The sequence below is a fragment of the Carcharodon carcharias genome, chromosome 1 (genome assembly GCF_017639515.1).
Source record: "Carcharodon carcharias isolate sCarCar2 chromosome 1, sCarCar2.pri, whole genome shotgun sequence".
Taxonomy (NCBI): domain Eukaryota; kingdom Metazoa; phylum Chordata; class Chondrichthyes; order Lamniformes; family Lamnidae; genus Carcharodon; species Carcharodon carcharias.
In genome coordinates this window covers 21,592,692-21,607,761 of record NC_054467.1, presented here as the reverse complement: position 1 = coordinate 21,607,761, position 15,070 = coordinate 21,592,692, and the positions used below count along the sequence as shown (strand labels likewise).

At 40.2% G+C, this 15,070-nt stretch overlaps 1 protein-coding gene across 4 annotated transcripts in view; it reads left to right on the top strand.

The window, feature by feature from the left end:
- LOC121278110 (dihydropyrimidinase-related protein 1-like) overlaps positions 1–14,988 on the top strand; it is a 60,414-nt gene extending 45,426 nt beyond the window's left edge. For all 4 annotated transcript variants that reach the window (XM_041188219.1, XM_041188204.1, XM_041188211.1 and 1 more), the window contains 8 exons: positions 3,880–3,948; positions 5,550–5,670; positions 7,027–7,183; positions 8,395–8,536; positions 9,449–9,619; positions 10,363–10,542; positions 11,806–11,971; positions 13,787–14,988. In XM_041188219.1, the coding sequence (XP_041044153.1) occupies positions 3,880–3,948; positions 5,550–5,670; positions 7,027–7,183; positions 8,395–8,536; positions 9,449–9,619; positions 10,363–10,542; positions 11,806–11,971; positions 13,787–13,878 (1,098 nt within the window). In that variant the 3' untranslated portion in view covers positions 13,879–14,988. The remainder of the gene's footprint in view (positions 1–3,879; positions 3,949–5,549; positions 5,671–7,026; positions 7,184–8,394; positions 8,537–9,448; positions 9,620–10,362; positions 10,543–11,805; positions 11,972–13,786) is intronic.
- The last annotated feature ends 82 nt before the right edge of the window (positions 14,989–15,070 follow it).

The window sequence follows — 15,070 nt, the reverse complement described above, 5'->3', positions numbered from 1 at the left end:
GGCTGGTGGAAAGGCCATCCGAGAAATTTTACGGTGAGCACCCACCCCCCCTCCGCCGCCTACAAACCCGCCAGTGGGAGAACACAAAATTGTGTCTAATAATGCTGGGCCACCTAGCTGAACTCAGTGCTTCTGTTTTGTACTTCCTACACTTTGCCTCAGCAGGCATACCAGTCCTTTCGATGTGTTGGGTCCCTGTGAGTCTCAGAGACCTGGGAATTCCTGGTGCTGGGAGACGCCAACCCTGTTCTACATCCCCGGCATTGTAGGAGGTTGCAGTCTGTGCCAATACAGCAGAATCTGTTGAGTATAATCACCTTCAGAATCTCCTAATGTCTAGTTACTCAATGACTAATGTTATGATTTTGGTAGAGACCAGTAATGTTTTATAATTTTTTGAAATCAGAAATCTCAGGTATTTACTAAAAGAATGAAGTCACAAGATTCACCAAAGAATTTTACTACACAAAAATCAAAGAACATGAATATTAATAACTATACTTACGTTAAAGATATTCAGTGAACAAAATTACTCATATATTAAATCGGACTTCTTAACTCAAATTTCCTTCCATATCCATTTGACTCACACCCCAAAAAACCCCAGCCAGATACTTATCAGAAATTGTAAGATTAATCACTTGGTCTGAGTAGCATTCCAAACATTTTTATAAGGGTTGAAATTTCTTGGGCCTTCTCCTTGCTTCTGGCAAGGTTTTCCCTTCAAATCTTTTCCACCTATCTTATTGTTTTAGACTCCCAGTTCAACATGGGTGTAGCTAGCATCTTAAGTTTAGAACTTTCCTGGTTCTAATGTTCTTTAACTCTGGAGGCTTGCCTGTAGGAACTCTCACTCTCTGTCTTTCTTGCTCTCCTCAGCTTGGCTATCCCAGAAGTTCAACTCACTGTTAATAGAGCCCTTTAGTTATCAAGGCTTCTAAACCCTTTTAGCCAGCACAAGAATTTCAATTGAATTCTGTTGAAAGAGATGTTCTCTGTAGCCAGTTTGCTCTAAATTTAAAAACTACTTGAAAGAGTTGTTCCCTGCAATAAACTTCTTGTTTACCCTCTGGTTTTCTATTCTTTATCTCCCAGGAAGCTTGGTCACTTGATCAGTCCCTGGAACAAGTTGCTTTTTACAAGAAATCATCTAGTTCTTAAAGAAACCATCGCCCCCAACATAAAATATAGGTTTTTTTTCCTCCAAAAAGCACATTGGCCATCGCATTAGTAACATATACTAAAATGACAAGGCTGGAGAATAAGAAACAAAAAAAAAAATCTTAATATTCTATTGTATAATCATAATTAAAAATAAGACAAAAAGAAAATATTATAATATACATAAGTTTGGATACTGTAGCATTTTATATACAAATAATAAACTCACTTTATGCGTTGTATAAGGGGCACAGTGTTCATAAATAGTGTTTTGGCAAATTTTGTCTTAACAGAAAGAGACAGAACTTGATGGTAAGATTACAATGACACCAAAAGCAAATGACCCTGTTTTGACTTGATATAAGACCATAAGTCGTAGGAGCAGAACTAGGTCATTTAGCCCAACAAGTCTGCTCCGCTATTCAATGAGATCATAGCTGATCTGATAATCCTCAACTCCACTTTCCTGTCTTTTCCCCATAACCCTTGATTCCCTCACTGATTAAAAATCTATCTCAGCCTTGAATATACTTAACGACCCAGCGTCTACAGCCCTCTGCGGTAAACAATTCCACAGACTCACTACCCTCTGAGAGAAGAAATTCCTCCTCATCTCCGTTTTAAATGGGCACCCCCTTACTCTGAGATTATGCCCTCTGGTCCTAGACTCTCCCACATGGGGAAACAACCTCTCAGCATCTACCCTGTCAAGCCCCCTAAGAATCTTGTATGTTTCAATAAGGTTGCCTCTCATTCTTCTAAACTCCAATGAGCACAGGCCCAACCTACTCAACCTCCCCTCATAAGAAAATCCTTCCATACCCAGGATCAACCTAGCGAACCTTCTCTGGACTGCCTCCAATGTCAGTATCTTTCCGTGGATAAGGGGACCAAAACTATTCACAGATCTGGATGTGGTCCAATTAGCGCTTTGTATAATTTTAGCAAAATTTCCTTATATTTAATATTCCAGTCCCTTTGAAATAAAGGCCAACGTTTGCCTTCCCTATTACGTGCAGAACTTTTATGCTAGCTCGAGAAACAGAACATGCTGCAACACTCAGCATGTCAGGCAGCATCTGTGGAGAGAGGAACATAGGGAAGAATTTCCGGTTTGTTGAGTGGGGGCTTGCCGACACGTAAAATGATGCGCGGTGACTTCGGGCATGTGTCCTGACGTCACCGTGCGTAATTTAGATTGTCATTTCGGCAGGTGTGCAGCCAACTTGGCTGTGCCCCCGTTGAACTGTCAAAGGCCTATTAAGGCCATTAAGAAATTAATTAAAGTTGTTAAGAATTCTGGCCATCCAATCTTAAGGTTGGCGGGCAGGCGAAGAGCCCAGGCGGTCTTAATGTTTTTCATGAAGCTTCATCCATGAGCGGGATGAGGTTTCATGAAGGGTTTATAAATTAAATAAAAATTTTTGAAAAATTTAATGGACCTGTCCCAGCTCATATGACAGTTTTACATGAGGGGACATGTCCTTATATTTTTCTCTTTACCTTTCTTCTATGTTTCATAATTGAAAGTAGTCTCCCTGAAGCACAGAGGTGCCTCGGCGAGATTTCTGCACTGTTCCGTGTGCATGCGTGAAAGAGCACAGGCCCTGACTAAGGGAATCCCCCACCCACCCGGGGCACACAGCGCTTCCGGGCGTGTGTCACGCTGGGCCCGCCCACATAAAATGGCGGTGCGGCCCCGATCGGGGGCGCAGATTGGGTTCGTGTGCGCCCCTGCCCCCTCCCCCCACCCAACCCTCCCAACGGGGAGGGGGGGGGGTGGAATTTCTGCCCATAGGGTTAACTTTTTAGGGCAATGAATAAAACAAGGAAGAACAGGGTGGCTGCATGAGAAACGGCTGCTGATTGTTGGCAAACTGACTCTGATTGGTCAAAACTTTGCCATGGAAATACGCCAGGGAACTATTGTCCCCCAAAGTTAATTCAAAAAAGGCACAAATCCTGGACAGGCTCCTTTTGCCTGCACAGGACAGGCCCCTCCATATGAATATATATAGCTTCTAGCAAGCATATGTGAGCTGCATTGTGAACTGGACTGGTTATCTTCAATTGGTTGTTAGTGTAATTCCTTGCAAATATTGGCACCTTAATTATAGGGTGATTAGTGTTGTACAATCTACGCCTCTATGTTACAGATGCACCTCTATGAAAATCATGCCTGCTGGACTGACATAGAAGACCAGTGCCTTCCTGGTAACAAGTTGAGCATGTGCTGGATTAGGTTAGAAGGGAATAAAGAGGTCGTGGCTCTTCCAGCCTGGAGCCCCTCTGTCCAGAGGATTTTGGATCTAAGGCACAATGGAATGGGCACAATTAATATGCCCTTTGTCCTCAGCTTCTTTAGCATTCAACAATCAGCATTTAACGATAATCATTCATTTATCCATCAGAATGGCAGTTCAGAGCATTTACACCTTTTGTACATTGTCAATGCACATATTCAAACTATTTTCAAGAGCAGTAAGTCTTTTTGAAGTTGAATATTCCCACTTGAAACCCTTGGTGCATCGTCATTATAAACATAATGGATTTCTTACATTTTTTTTCAATCCATACCACGTCTCACAAAGAACATAACAGCACGCGTGGGGCAGCACTTTACTTAGGAATAATACATTTCAGTTTGAGCAGAATGGCTCCTGGAAAACCTTGACGTTTTGACAAACTAACTAATGTCACTAATGTCTTTATTTTTAGGAGCAAAAGAGGATTTTGAAAATGGGAATAACAGGACCTGAAGGTCATGCATTGAGCAGGCCTGAAGAGGTAACATTTTCATGTTGTCTGCCTTCTGCACACATCTGTTTGTATAGGGAAAGATTAATATTAGTTGATACCTATGTTGTAGCAGCATAACCCAGTATTTGCCACCACACAACCCTCTGCAGAAGAGAGGGTGGGTCAATCTCCATTGAATTCTCCTTCATCACGGCTACCAGAAGTGAGGCCAGATGTCAATGTGATGCTTTTGGTGCCAGTTTGACACCTTGGGTATGAAAGAAGCTGGTCACGTACACAGTAGCTAGATCAGTTGTGAATTTTAAATCTGGACTGGATAGATTTTTGTTAACCAGCACATTAAGAAATATAAAACCAAGAGGGCCATATGGCGTTCAGTCAGAGATCAGCCATGATCTCACTGAACAGGCTGGCAGGACTAAATGGCCTCTTCCTGTACGTAAAAAGAATTTTGAAAAGCTATGTGAAAATTAGCTGCAATTTGGTTTTGTTTCTCCTCTAACGACAGCAGTGACGAATCCCTGGATAGATATAAAAAGTGGGAATTCTGACTGATTTTCATTCCTTCTCCTTAGCCTTGAGATAGTTGCCACCTATTGTTCGGACATTACCATGGCTCCAGCTGGGCTTAGATAACAACACAGACCCAGGCACCGAATCTGGAACATCCCTGGTTTGCACAGTTCCACATCAGAGCAGATAATCCACAATTGAATCATTGGTTTCCTCATTTTAATTGACCATAATAATTAAAGCTGTGATAGAACAGCAAGAAAACTGACACAAATTAGTAAACACTAGATACTCCATACTTGTACAAGCAAATGGTTTATGTTGTGAATGAACTTGACACCAGGCTGCTATGTGTATGTTGGCTGTAAACTGATGCTCTGCTGTATTTCTATGCATGAAGCAAGCAGGTCTCAGATGCCTACCCTGTAACTTGACACTACAATGGTTATTGTTTCACCTCAGGAATGTCCAATCTTCAGCCTCTTAGTTATGTAGCTGCACGCTATTATGTCTCGGTGACCACTTTACATTTCAGCTTCATTAATTGGCATAGACTTCGCATTGCTGATATATCCTGGTGTTCTCATTTAGGATTGATCCAGCAATGTGGAAAGAGTGCTTCAAAAAAAGTTCCTTTCCAAACTACTATATAAGAAAACTCAGGACGGATCAGAAAATCTAGGCACAAAAATAGGCAAAAAAAAATGCTTGGGGTTTTAATGGAAAGCGGTTAGACACCTCCACTTTATCCAACTTGTTTGAACTCACAATCTGTGAGAGATCACACAGTGAAAATGAATCTGCTGATGCATAATATATACATGTGTCTGCTAGTACTAATTCATTCCATTTGAGAACCAAGATATTTTTGCTGGAATACTTATGTTTTCCAGTATATTTGTTGTCAGATAGGCTGATATTTTGTTCAACATCTGAATACTTTACACCACATTAAGTGCAAGAACATCGTTGACAGAACTTGGTGATGCCTGATGCATGCTAATGCATATTAGGTTAAACTTAGCTTCCAATAATTAGTTTTTTAGCGTTTACAGTGGTTAACTAATATTTATGCTGTGCTTTTGCTTCACAATTCCTGGTGTGTTTCTTTTAAGCTGGAGGCTGAGGCAGTTTATCGTGCTATCACTATCGCCAGTCGGATTAACTGTCCCCTATACATCACCAAGGTGATGAGCAAGAGTGCAGCAGATGTGATTGCGCAAGCCAGGAGAAAAGGTAAAAGATGCACGTCGTCCAAACCCTGTCTTCAGAAAATTTGGATCAACTGTTGCTGTTGTGCTCCATCAGGAGAATAAAATTGCACGCAGGCTACTTAGCTTATTTTAAAACAACATTTGTGTCACTACCTTCGTGAAATCAGCACCCAATCACCATTTTAACCATGTCCACTCCATTCCCATGGACTGGGTTAAAATTGGAGCCTATCTTTCTGTGAATATCAGAATAACAATACCAGAGCTGATAATATTCGGATTGACTCAGCAAGAATGGAAATAAACATTCATAACATGGGGGCCTATTTTTGCATTGACAATATCCTTAATAACAGATGGCTCTACTCCACATCTGTTAAACATTGCATTTTATACTGGCCATTCAATGATTTTTCGGCTCTATTCACATTATTATTTTGATTGAGGCAGATTGGCAGGACGGGATAAGTTTGGGTTTGTGTTTATCCAGCAGCGTGTGTGTGTGTGTAAAAAAAAAAATCTTCCACTTTGGGTTTTGTACGGCGTGGGTCAGGTATCGAGGACCATAGAATCAATTGTAATTGGGTACCAAGAAATCTCAACCCATATCTAGGAAGACAACATTTTCATACAAAACAAATTTTTGGTTCTGGGGGCGGTGGGGGTGCGGAGAAGATTGATGGGGTGGGTGGTGGATGGATGATTGATTCTAGACATATATCCTTTTCGCTCCAGCTTTCTGAAGGTGCTGGGATATAACTCTGCTCTTTGGAGTGTCACCCATATTGCCATTCTTCTTGTGTGTGTCTAGTCAGTGATTGTCAGCAGATTTTATGGCAACACTGAGCCCACCCTACTAAACCTAGTCTGGTTCTTTCTTAGAACCTGCATATTGGTAGGAGCCATAAGATGATGATTAGGAATGGGAATGGTAGCTGATTATCACCCTTCTTAGCTCTGGAGCATTCAGGCCAATTGTAATTTTAATATTTAGCATTTATATAGATCTGTGCCATGTCAATCAGTGCAGAATCCACTCATTCCCAGGACTGTGCACAATGTGTCCTGACCATAAAGGGAACAGATTTTGTGTGTGTGTTGTGTGTGTTGTGTGTGTTGTGTGTGTTGTGTGTGTGGAATCTCAGCAGGCGGGAAGTCATTATTTATAGAAGATTCAAAAAAGGAAAACAAATCAGACTTTTTAATATGTATTTCCAGTATTGTTAAGCATTCAGACAGAAACAAGTAAAAATTCATTTTTAAGGCAAAGTTTTTTGAGGCTTTTACTTTTGCAAGAATAAAACCTGAAAATGGCATTTGACAAAAAATAGTCTTGGAGGAGCCCGATGCCAGATTCTGTATGTTCCTTTATTAACAGGAGCTGTAGTTTTTGGAGAGCCAATCACTGCAAGCCTTGGGACAGATGGAACACATTATTGGAGCAAAAACTGGGCCAAGGCTGCGGCTTTTGTGGCATCACCACCACTGAGTCCTGACCCCACAACACCTGACCACCTGAACTCACTACTAGCCTGGTAGGAGAGTTACATCAGTTTAACCCTTTTACACGGCAAACCCAAGGCACTCAGTCTTAAAGAGCAATTTCTTTTTGATTTCTCACTTGACGTATATAGTGAAAACACTGAATTTAGATGCATTTTTACTTTGTTAAGGGCTAGTAATTTTGCCTGCAAGTATTGGTTTAAATTCTAAAATATTCTACCAAGAAGCTTTACATTTAACAGGAGAAATGATTACGACAGCATTCTTTCCAGTTTTTTCCCCCACTCTCTCTGGCTTGGCTGAAGGTGTTGACTCTTGATGGGGAATGGCTTCATGAGCACTGACAACCTTCTGTTACCTTGTTCAGGTGGCGATTCTGCATGCACCTGCCTAAACATTGAGTATCAGCAGGCAGTTGGGCATCGTTATTGAGCCTCATCCCATCCTCCTCAGCATCCGCACATGAATATTTTCAAGTGAGAGTGTCTGGATAGCAGTCTAAAGCAGGAACTCTGGCTGATTCTTTCCCTCCCAACCCCTTCCCCATGACTCCAGAGATTCTGAAGTCAAGTAAAGCACATCTACCACTGTTCAAGCTGAGAATAGCTACCTTAGCTCTGGGATCTTCCTGATCTGAGTGGCTTTGTTCTACTGCCTAATAGAAAGTAATTTGCCTTAATGAATTGTCCAATTATCCAGGGAACTTATTGAGAAGATTCTCCTCTAATTTTGGAAAAGTTGCATAGAAATGAGAGCTATATTGTTACAACAAGTTAAAATCAAGATTGACAAACAATATGATTAATGTTAAATAAACCAATTTAAGTGATAATGCCAGTTTAATTAATGCTTTTAAAATACAACTTCTACTTCCGGTACTAAAACCACACTGCTCTTGATGTGTACAGTATCTCACAGTACAATATATTTATCATTACAGTGTCCCATTGACATATACAAATGATTTGTTAAGCAACTGGCTTGGTATATTTTTGAACTGTTTCGCCTTGTGGACTAGTACAGGCTTTTAATGGTTCTAAACAGTGATTAACATTGGGAGAAATGCCGATAACCTTTTAGAGAATTTTAAGTAAAAGAAATTGGTATGATAATTTATGACTTTTTTGACAAAACATTTTGTTGCTCTGGATCTTCTAGCCAGTGAACTAAGTATAGAACAGGTGATATTTGTCACCACGCTACTTTAGGAACAACTAATTTGATGTGATTCTACACCCTCTAGTGGAGATCTGCAGGTGACGGGAAGTGCCCACAGTACGTTTACCACTGCTCAGAAAGCCATTGGCAAAGATAACTTCTGCTTAATCCCTGAAGGCACCAATGGCATTGAGGAGAGAATGAGTGTTATCTGGGAGAAAGCTGTGGTAAGTTGATGATTTTGGTATGAAGTTCAGAAGACAGTCAGGCACACATGGGCGTAAGCTGTTGTCTTCGTCGCTTGGGTGGTAAATTCAAATTCAGAGAGGTTAGACAAGGACTCAATGCCCCTTTACCTCGTGTTCCCTATAAATGGGGGCATAACTCCCCAGAAGGAGGGAATTGACAGGGAGGGATAAGAACGTACCATATCTTTAGTACATTTAGGTTAAAATTATCTTGCTTACTACACTACCCAGATCCCTTAATGTTTTGTAAGAGAAGTTTCACAGCTCTACCATGAAATTAGGATGAGGCTACTATTTTCCTTCAAGGGAGAATAGGAAATTGCTGAGTGTGCACTCTGTTGCAGCATCAGCATTGATGGAGAACAGATCCTGTGTGCTTCACCTTTCAGCTACGCAATAGCTTGCAATGACTGATGAAATGATGTAATCCACTTCCCCTTGTGGGAACCATTTAAATGGTTGTCAGGAATATTCATGTGAAAGTGAGTGGAGAATGCACAGCACTGTACGCTGCTGTTTCTGTGTTCCATTATACCCACGAGTTGACTGATGAACATAACTGAGTCAAATTGTTCTCAAAGATTTCAAAGTCATTAATAACGTCACCTCGAGAACATATCCCAGTGAGTTAAGATCATTGATATTGTGGTTAGCCAGCTAGTGTAAGGACCTTATGTGTGCTTTATTGAGTTGGGTGGGAAAAAGGGTCAGTTATTGGTTACGCTCAGTTTGGTTGTCCTATTTTATGTAATTATTGCCTCACTGAACCGTTTTACTTCTATTGTCAGACTGTGTGTTTATTCTAACTTTGACAAAAGTACATTACATCTGGATGGTTGGTCCCTGCTCAGTGTTAATGTAAATTGAAACTTGAAATATTATTGTTGAAAGGCCACAGGTAAAATGGATGAGAATCAATTTGTCGCTGTCACAAGCACCAACGCTGCCAAAATCTTTAACCTGTATCCAAGGAAAGGTAGGATAGCTGTTGGATCTGATGCCGACCTCGTCATCTGGGACCCAGATACAATTAAAACAATCTCTGCCAAAACACATCGTTCGGTAAGGAAATCTCTTATTCTATGGGACTTGAGGAAGGGTGAGAGGGAATTCATCAAAAATCTAACATGACCTTTAATCTGTCCGTTCCCCTTGTTGCTTTAAGGATAGTTGATTTCAAAGGTTTGGCAAAATCTAACAGAACTATTGCATTCTCAAATTCTTGTTTATAAGCAGCATGGCATCAGCTGGGTTCTGATGAATATTTTGCTAAAATATGTGCTTAACAAGAATTTAAGTTGAATCCATATTGCTATAAGGTACAAGTAAAAATGTCACTTGATGAGCCACCCCTCCTGGAATTTATCAGGTAACTGGTTCAACCATTTAATTAAAATGAGAGTCAGGTGAAGCATTTAGCAAGCATATTTTACATGAGAGTGCGTAACTTCTGGATATTTAGGATGCTTGAATAGGGCTTTGTTGTAATTGACATTCATTAGAAGGGAAAGGGGTATGATGTGATGGAATTGTACATCCTAGACATGAAAATTCAGGGGTTCAATGTAATCTTACTTTGATCAGGAATGTCTTCATCTGCAATTGACAATGCTTTGCATTATTTTTTGGTAGCGCAAAGCTAAAAGGTCGAAACTTAATTTTTGTCCGTATTGTTTGCACATCTAATGCAGCACAAAATGACAATCTTCTCTGTATCTTTTGGTTAAAAAAAGAAATTCCTAAGCATCATGTGTTGAAGATCATTAACATTAAGTTGCTAAATTTGATGATTTATTTTGATGTAGGCTGTGGAATATAATATCTTCGAGGGAATGGAGTGCCGTGGTGCTCCGATAGTTGTCATTAGTCAGGGGAATATTGTCCTGGAAGATGGGAATCTCTACGTCAGTCAGGGAACAGGCCGATTTATTCCTCGTAAACCATACCCTGAATATATCTATCAGCGTATCAAGATTCGGAATAAGGTGAGTAACTGTGTTTGTGTATAGAAGGGCAGAGTGAGGGGGAGTTTCATTGTGGGTGACTGATACTCATCTCAGTGACTTCAACTGCAATTCGGCCAAGAGTGATGTGAAATATATCCCATATAGAGGTTCTTCCGGTACCCTAATTAGGTCAGTCTTTCAGTAAATTGAGTTGGAGTTTGCATATCAAGAGATATGGAACCAAGGCAGGGTGTACAGAGTTAAGATGCAGATCAGCCATTATCTAATTGAATGGCGGAACAGGCTCAAGGGGTAAATAGCCTACCCCTGTTACGGTGTTCCTTTCAGTAAATTAAATTTGGCTTTGCTCAACTTCACTGTTACCCATTGAGAGTGTCATAAATGATCTGAAGATCGCATGCCACGTGGTGTTCGAAGCCGTGAATACATAGCCACATGTTGGCAATGCCCTTCACTAGCAGCACAAAATTTAAAATTTATCCTTACTGAGAGTAGCATGGTAGAATCTAGGTGAGTACTAAAGCAGATAGAGCTGGAATAAAAGACTTGAATCATGGTAAAAGCCATTCAAGCTTTGCAGCCACAGTGCAGAGGTTTTATTGCGGTGAAGTTCGTTAATCTTGTATATGTCTTTTTTTAACATCATGCATAGAGAACACTGTTTAAGGTCAATGGTGTCATTTCTAATCATACAAAGAACATATTCAAAATATGGCATAAGAAATTAAGGTGACAAGTTTGAAATGTTTAAGTGATCCATTTTAGGAGGAATGAGGAGAAACAATATAAACTAAGTGGTACAACGTTAAAGGGTGGGTAGGAACTTTGTAACATTCTTGGCAGTGTTTTGTCCCATTTACAAGATCTGCCACATACAGGTCACTAATCATCTATTTAAATGTTTGATGAATTTTACCACACAATACTTATACAGTAAGCTGCTTTTAATTAGGAGCTTAATAATAGTTCTAGATTATTTTATTGAGGTTTATATGCAGTAGGAATTGCCTGATTAAATTCCTGCATTCCATTAACATTGCTCTAGTTTATATTGCTTCTCCTCACTCTTCCAAAATACACTTCACACTTCTAACTTACCTTAGAAATTCTTAGCACATTTTGAAAATGTTTTTCCTACGATCAAACCATACGTTAATAATGAGAAGCACTATGAAATTATTACCCATAAGCAGAAAGACTGGATGTTATAAGATATGCTATTAACCTTCCTTCTGCCTTTCTCTCATTGAATGTATCTGTTCATTCGTTACCTCTTCCAAGTCAATGGAACTGCAGGCGGTGTCTCGAGGGATGTATGATGGCCCTGTGTATGAACTCCCAGTCACTCCTAAGTATGTCACCCCAGCTCCTTCGGCCAAAACATCTCCAACGAAACCACAACATGCACCGGTGCGAAATCTGCACCAATCTGGGTTTAGCCTATCAGGTGAGATATTGAAGATGCGCAAAGAAACAAAACCTACCTGTATATTTGTTTAAGGAAGAGAGGATGTGCTGTGGGGGAGGAGAAATGAATGCTGGTGGCCAATTGTAAAGCCAGTTTGGCAGAAATATTACAATGCGTTTTCTGCTAGTCCATTCAGCCAGGGAGCCCCAGAGAGGTGAAAGGGTGAAAATATGGGGCTAACATTCCTCTGTTGGTGGAAGACATGTCTAAGTGATTAGGCAGTAGTGCTAATCCCGACCAAATAGTTCTGCTGCAATTTTCTGTGTCACCTTATTTGCATTCTTCTGTATAGGTCCAGGTGCAGACATGGGTAAAGGTAGGGAGCACATTAGTGGCTTGCGTGAGAAATTGAATGAGACAGGGACAGTTAACTGAGAGGGTCACCATAGAGGGACAAATATTATGAAAGCCTCTAGGAAGATTGGAATGGCATATTAACCTTTTGTAATTTTGCGAAGTCTGCAGGAGCATAAAATATGCGATATTAAATCAGCTGCCCCTTTGGCTTTCTGCCTGATTTTCCTTTTCCATTGTAGTCAGGGAAAAGAAAAGATTGGGCAGAGTTCAAAACAGGCTTCTAATCCATTGTCAGCCACCTTGAGTTACTGCTCAAGATTTTTTTAACCCCATTATTTACAACTTCACAATGGATTCCAATGATGGTTAATATCTGTTTTCATGTTTTTCTCAGATTCTATTTAGAACCATAGAAAGGTTGCTGGGCAGAAAGAAGCTATTGAACCTATCGTGCCTGCGCTGGCCATAAAAAGAGAAACAAGAAGCTAGCCACTCATTTTTAATCTCACTTTCTGGCACCTGGTCGGTAGCCTTGCAGGTTACAGTGTTTCGAGTGCATATCCAGATATCTTTTAAATGAGTTGAATGTTTCAGGCTCAACTACCAATTTATGCCATGAATTGCAGATGCCCACCACCTTCTGGGTGAAAAGGATTTCCTCATGTTCCCTCTGATCCTTCTTCCAATCAGCTTAAATCTATGCCTCCTAGTAATTGACCCCTCAGCCAAAGGAAACAGGGCTTTACTGTCTACCCTATCTAGACCCCTCATAATTTTGTACACCTTAATTAAGTCACCCCCTCAGCCTCCTCTGTTCTAAGGAAAACAATCCTAGTCTATCCAATCTTTCTTCATAGCTGCAATCTTCAAGCCCTGGCAACATTCTTGTAAATCTCCTCTCTACTCTCTCTGGAGTAATTATGTCTTTCTTGTAATGTGGTGACCAGAGCTGTACACAAAATTCCAGCTGTGGCCTAACCAGCATTTTATACAATTCCAGCATTACATCCCTGCTTTTGTATTCAATACCTCTTCCAATAAAGGAAAGCATTCTACATGCCTTCTTTACCACCTATCCACTTGTCCAACCCCTTTCAGGGGCCTGTAGACGCGCACTCCAAGGTCTCTCACTTCCTCAACCCTTCTCAATATCCTCCCATTTATTTGAGTATTCCCTTGCTTTATTTGCCCTCCCCAAATGCATTACCTCACACTTCTTTGCATTGAATTCCATTTGCCACTTCTCCGCCCACGCAGCCAAACCATTGATATTATTTTGGAGTTTTCAGTAGTTTCCCCAAGCAGTAAGTTTCCTTCTGGCTGCTTCTGCTCTGTCATCGCTCTGCGCTCTAGAGGAAGATACAGCAGTGAAGCTGGAGCAGCTCTCTGACAAAGTTGCTGATTTCAGTTTCTTATAAATACTTTAAGAAAATACCACATTTATTTTAACATTTAACTTGTTTTATTTATATTATGACTTTGCTATCTGTGCATTAGGTGCCCAGTTTGATGATAACGTTCCACGCCGTTCTGGACATCGTATTGTCAATCCACCTGGTGGCCGATCCAACATCACAAGCTTAGGTTGACCAGCACTAGACGATTGAGCTGCTGGTGGCTGATGCAAGCAGTTTATTTACTTACAAGGTTATCAGTGTTATGAAAACCAGCTTTCTCTGGTATTTAAGTAAAGAAACCAAGTATGCGTGTGTGTGTGTTTGTCATATAGAATGAAGTGAATTACGTGATGTATTTTTGCTTGGAGTTGACTGCCACACAGTTGTCACCATTGTCACTTAGCATGGTCCATCCACTAGCATTGTCCACTACGACACTGGTTTAGGCTTTTTCCTTGTAAGAAGGGTCCTTTGCACATTTTAGTTGTTATAGAAGTTAGTGCATGATGCTAGGAGATGCAATTTTTGTTTTGAGTATTGAAAAATAAACAAACTCTTTAGGACAAATTGCCAAGAATTAAAATGATTTAGCCAGAATTGTTAGCTAAACTGGTGTGAATTTATGGTACAGTACCCTTTTATCATCAGCAAAAGATAATCAGAAGTAGGAAGGCTGAAAAATGTATATAAGTGGACAAGGCATGGTTATCTCAGTGGCTTCAGTTACACCCAGTCTCACCATAACATAGCTAATACATTCAAATACTTTTAAGGAAGGGTTAGTTATGCTGCTGTAGTTACCTCACAACATTAACAAAGTGATATTCATGTGACAAGTAAAGCAAGTCATTTTGAAGTTTATATAATAATCGTGGCTTGTAACCATGAAATGCATTTCACATTTCTTTTAGTTTGCTGTCGCTTTACGATTCTTAAGTCATTTTTGTTTTGCTGTAAGCTTGAGGAATGTGTCGCATGGTGATTTTTGGCTTGCTGTAAACTTGAGAAAAGTCTCAGAACAGATGGTTTAAGAGTAGGTGTTTTAATGAAAAGAGTGCACTGTTTTAATTGAGGTAATGCAAGGTAGTGCAAGAAATGTTCCCAACATTGAATCACAGTGTGATAATACCAGCAAGGATTTGGGCCGCCTTAGTCTTGAGCTGCAGTCACATTTTTTAACTTTTTGATACCAATTCTTCCTTTGTATTCATGTACATTTGTACTATTTCAAACTGAATACTCTGATGTTGTGACTCCACACTTGAGCCTTAAGGCTGTGAAATAAATGATGAGTAAAACTTCCATTCTGTTCTTTTTTTCTGTGTATTTATACTCGGAGATGCTCGTTATAGTGTTTTTTTTTAATTATAAAACAATGTCAACA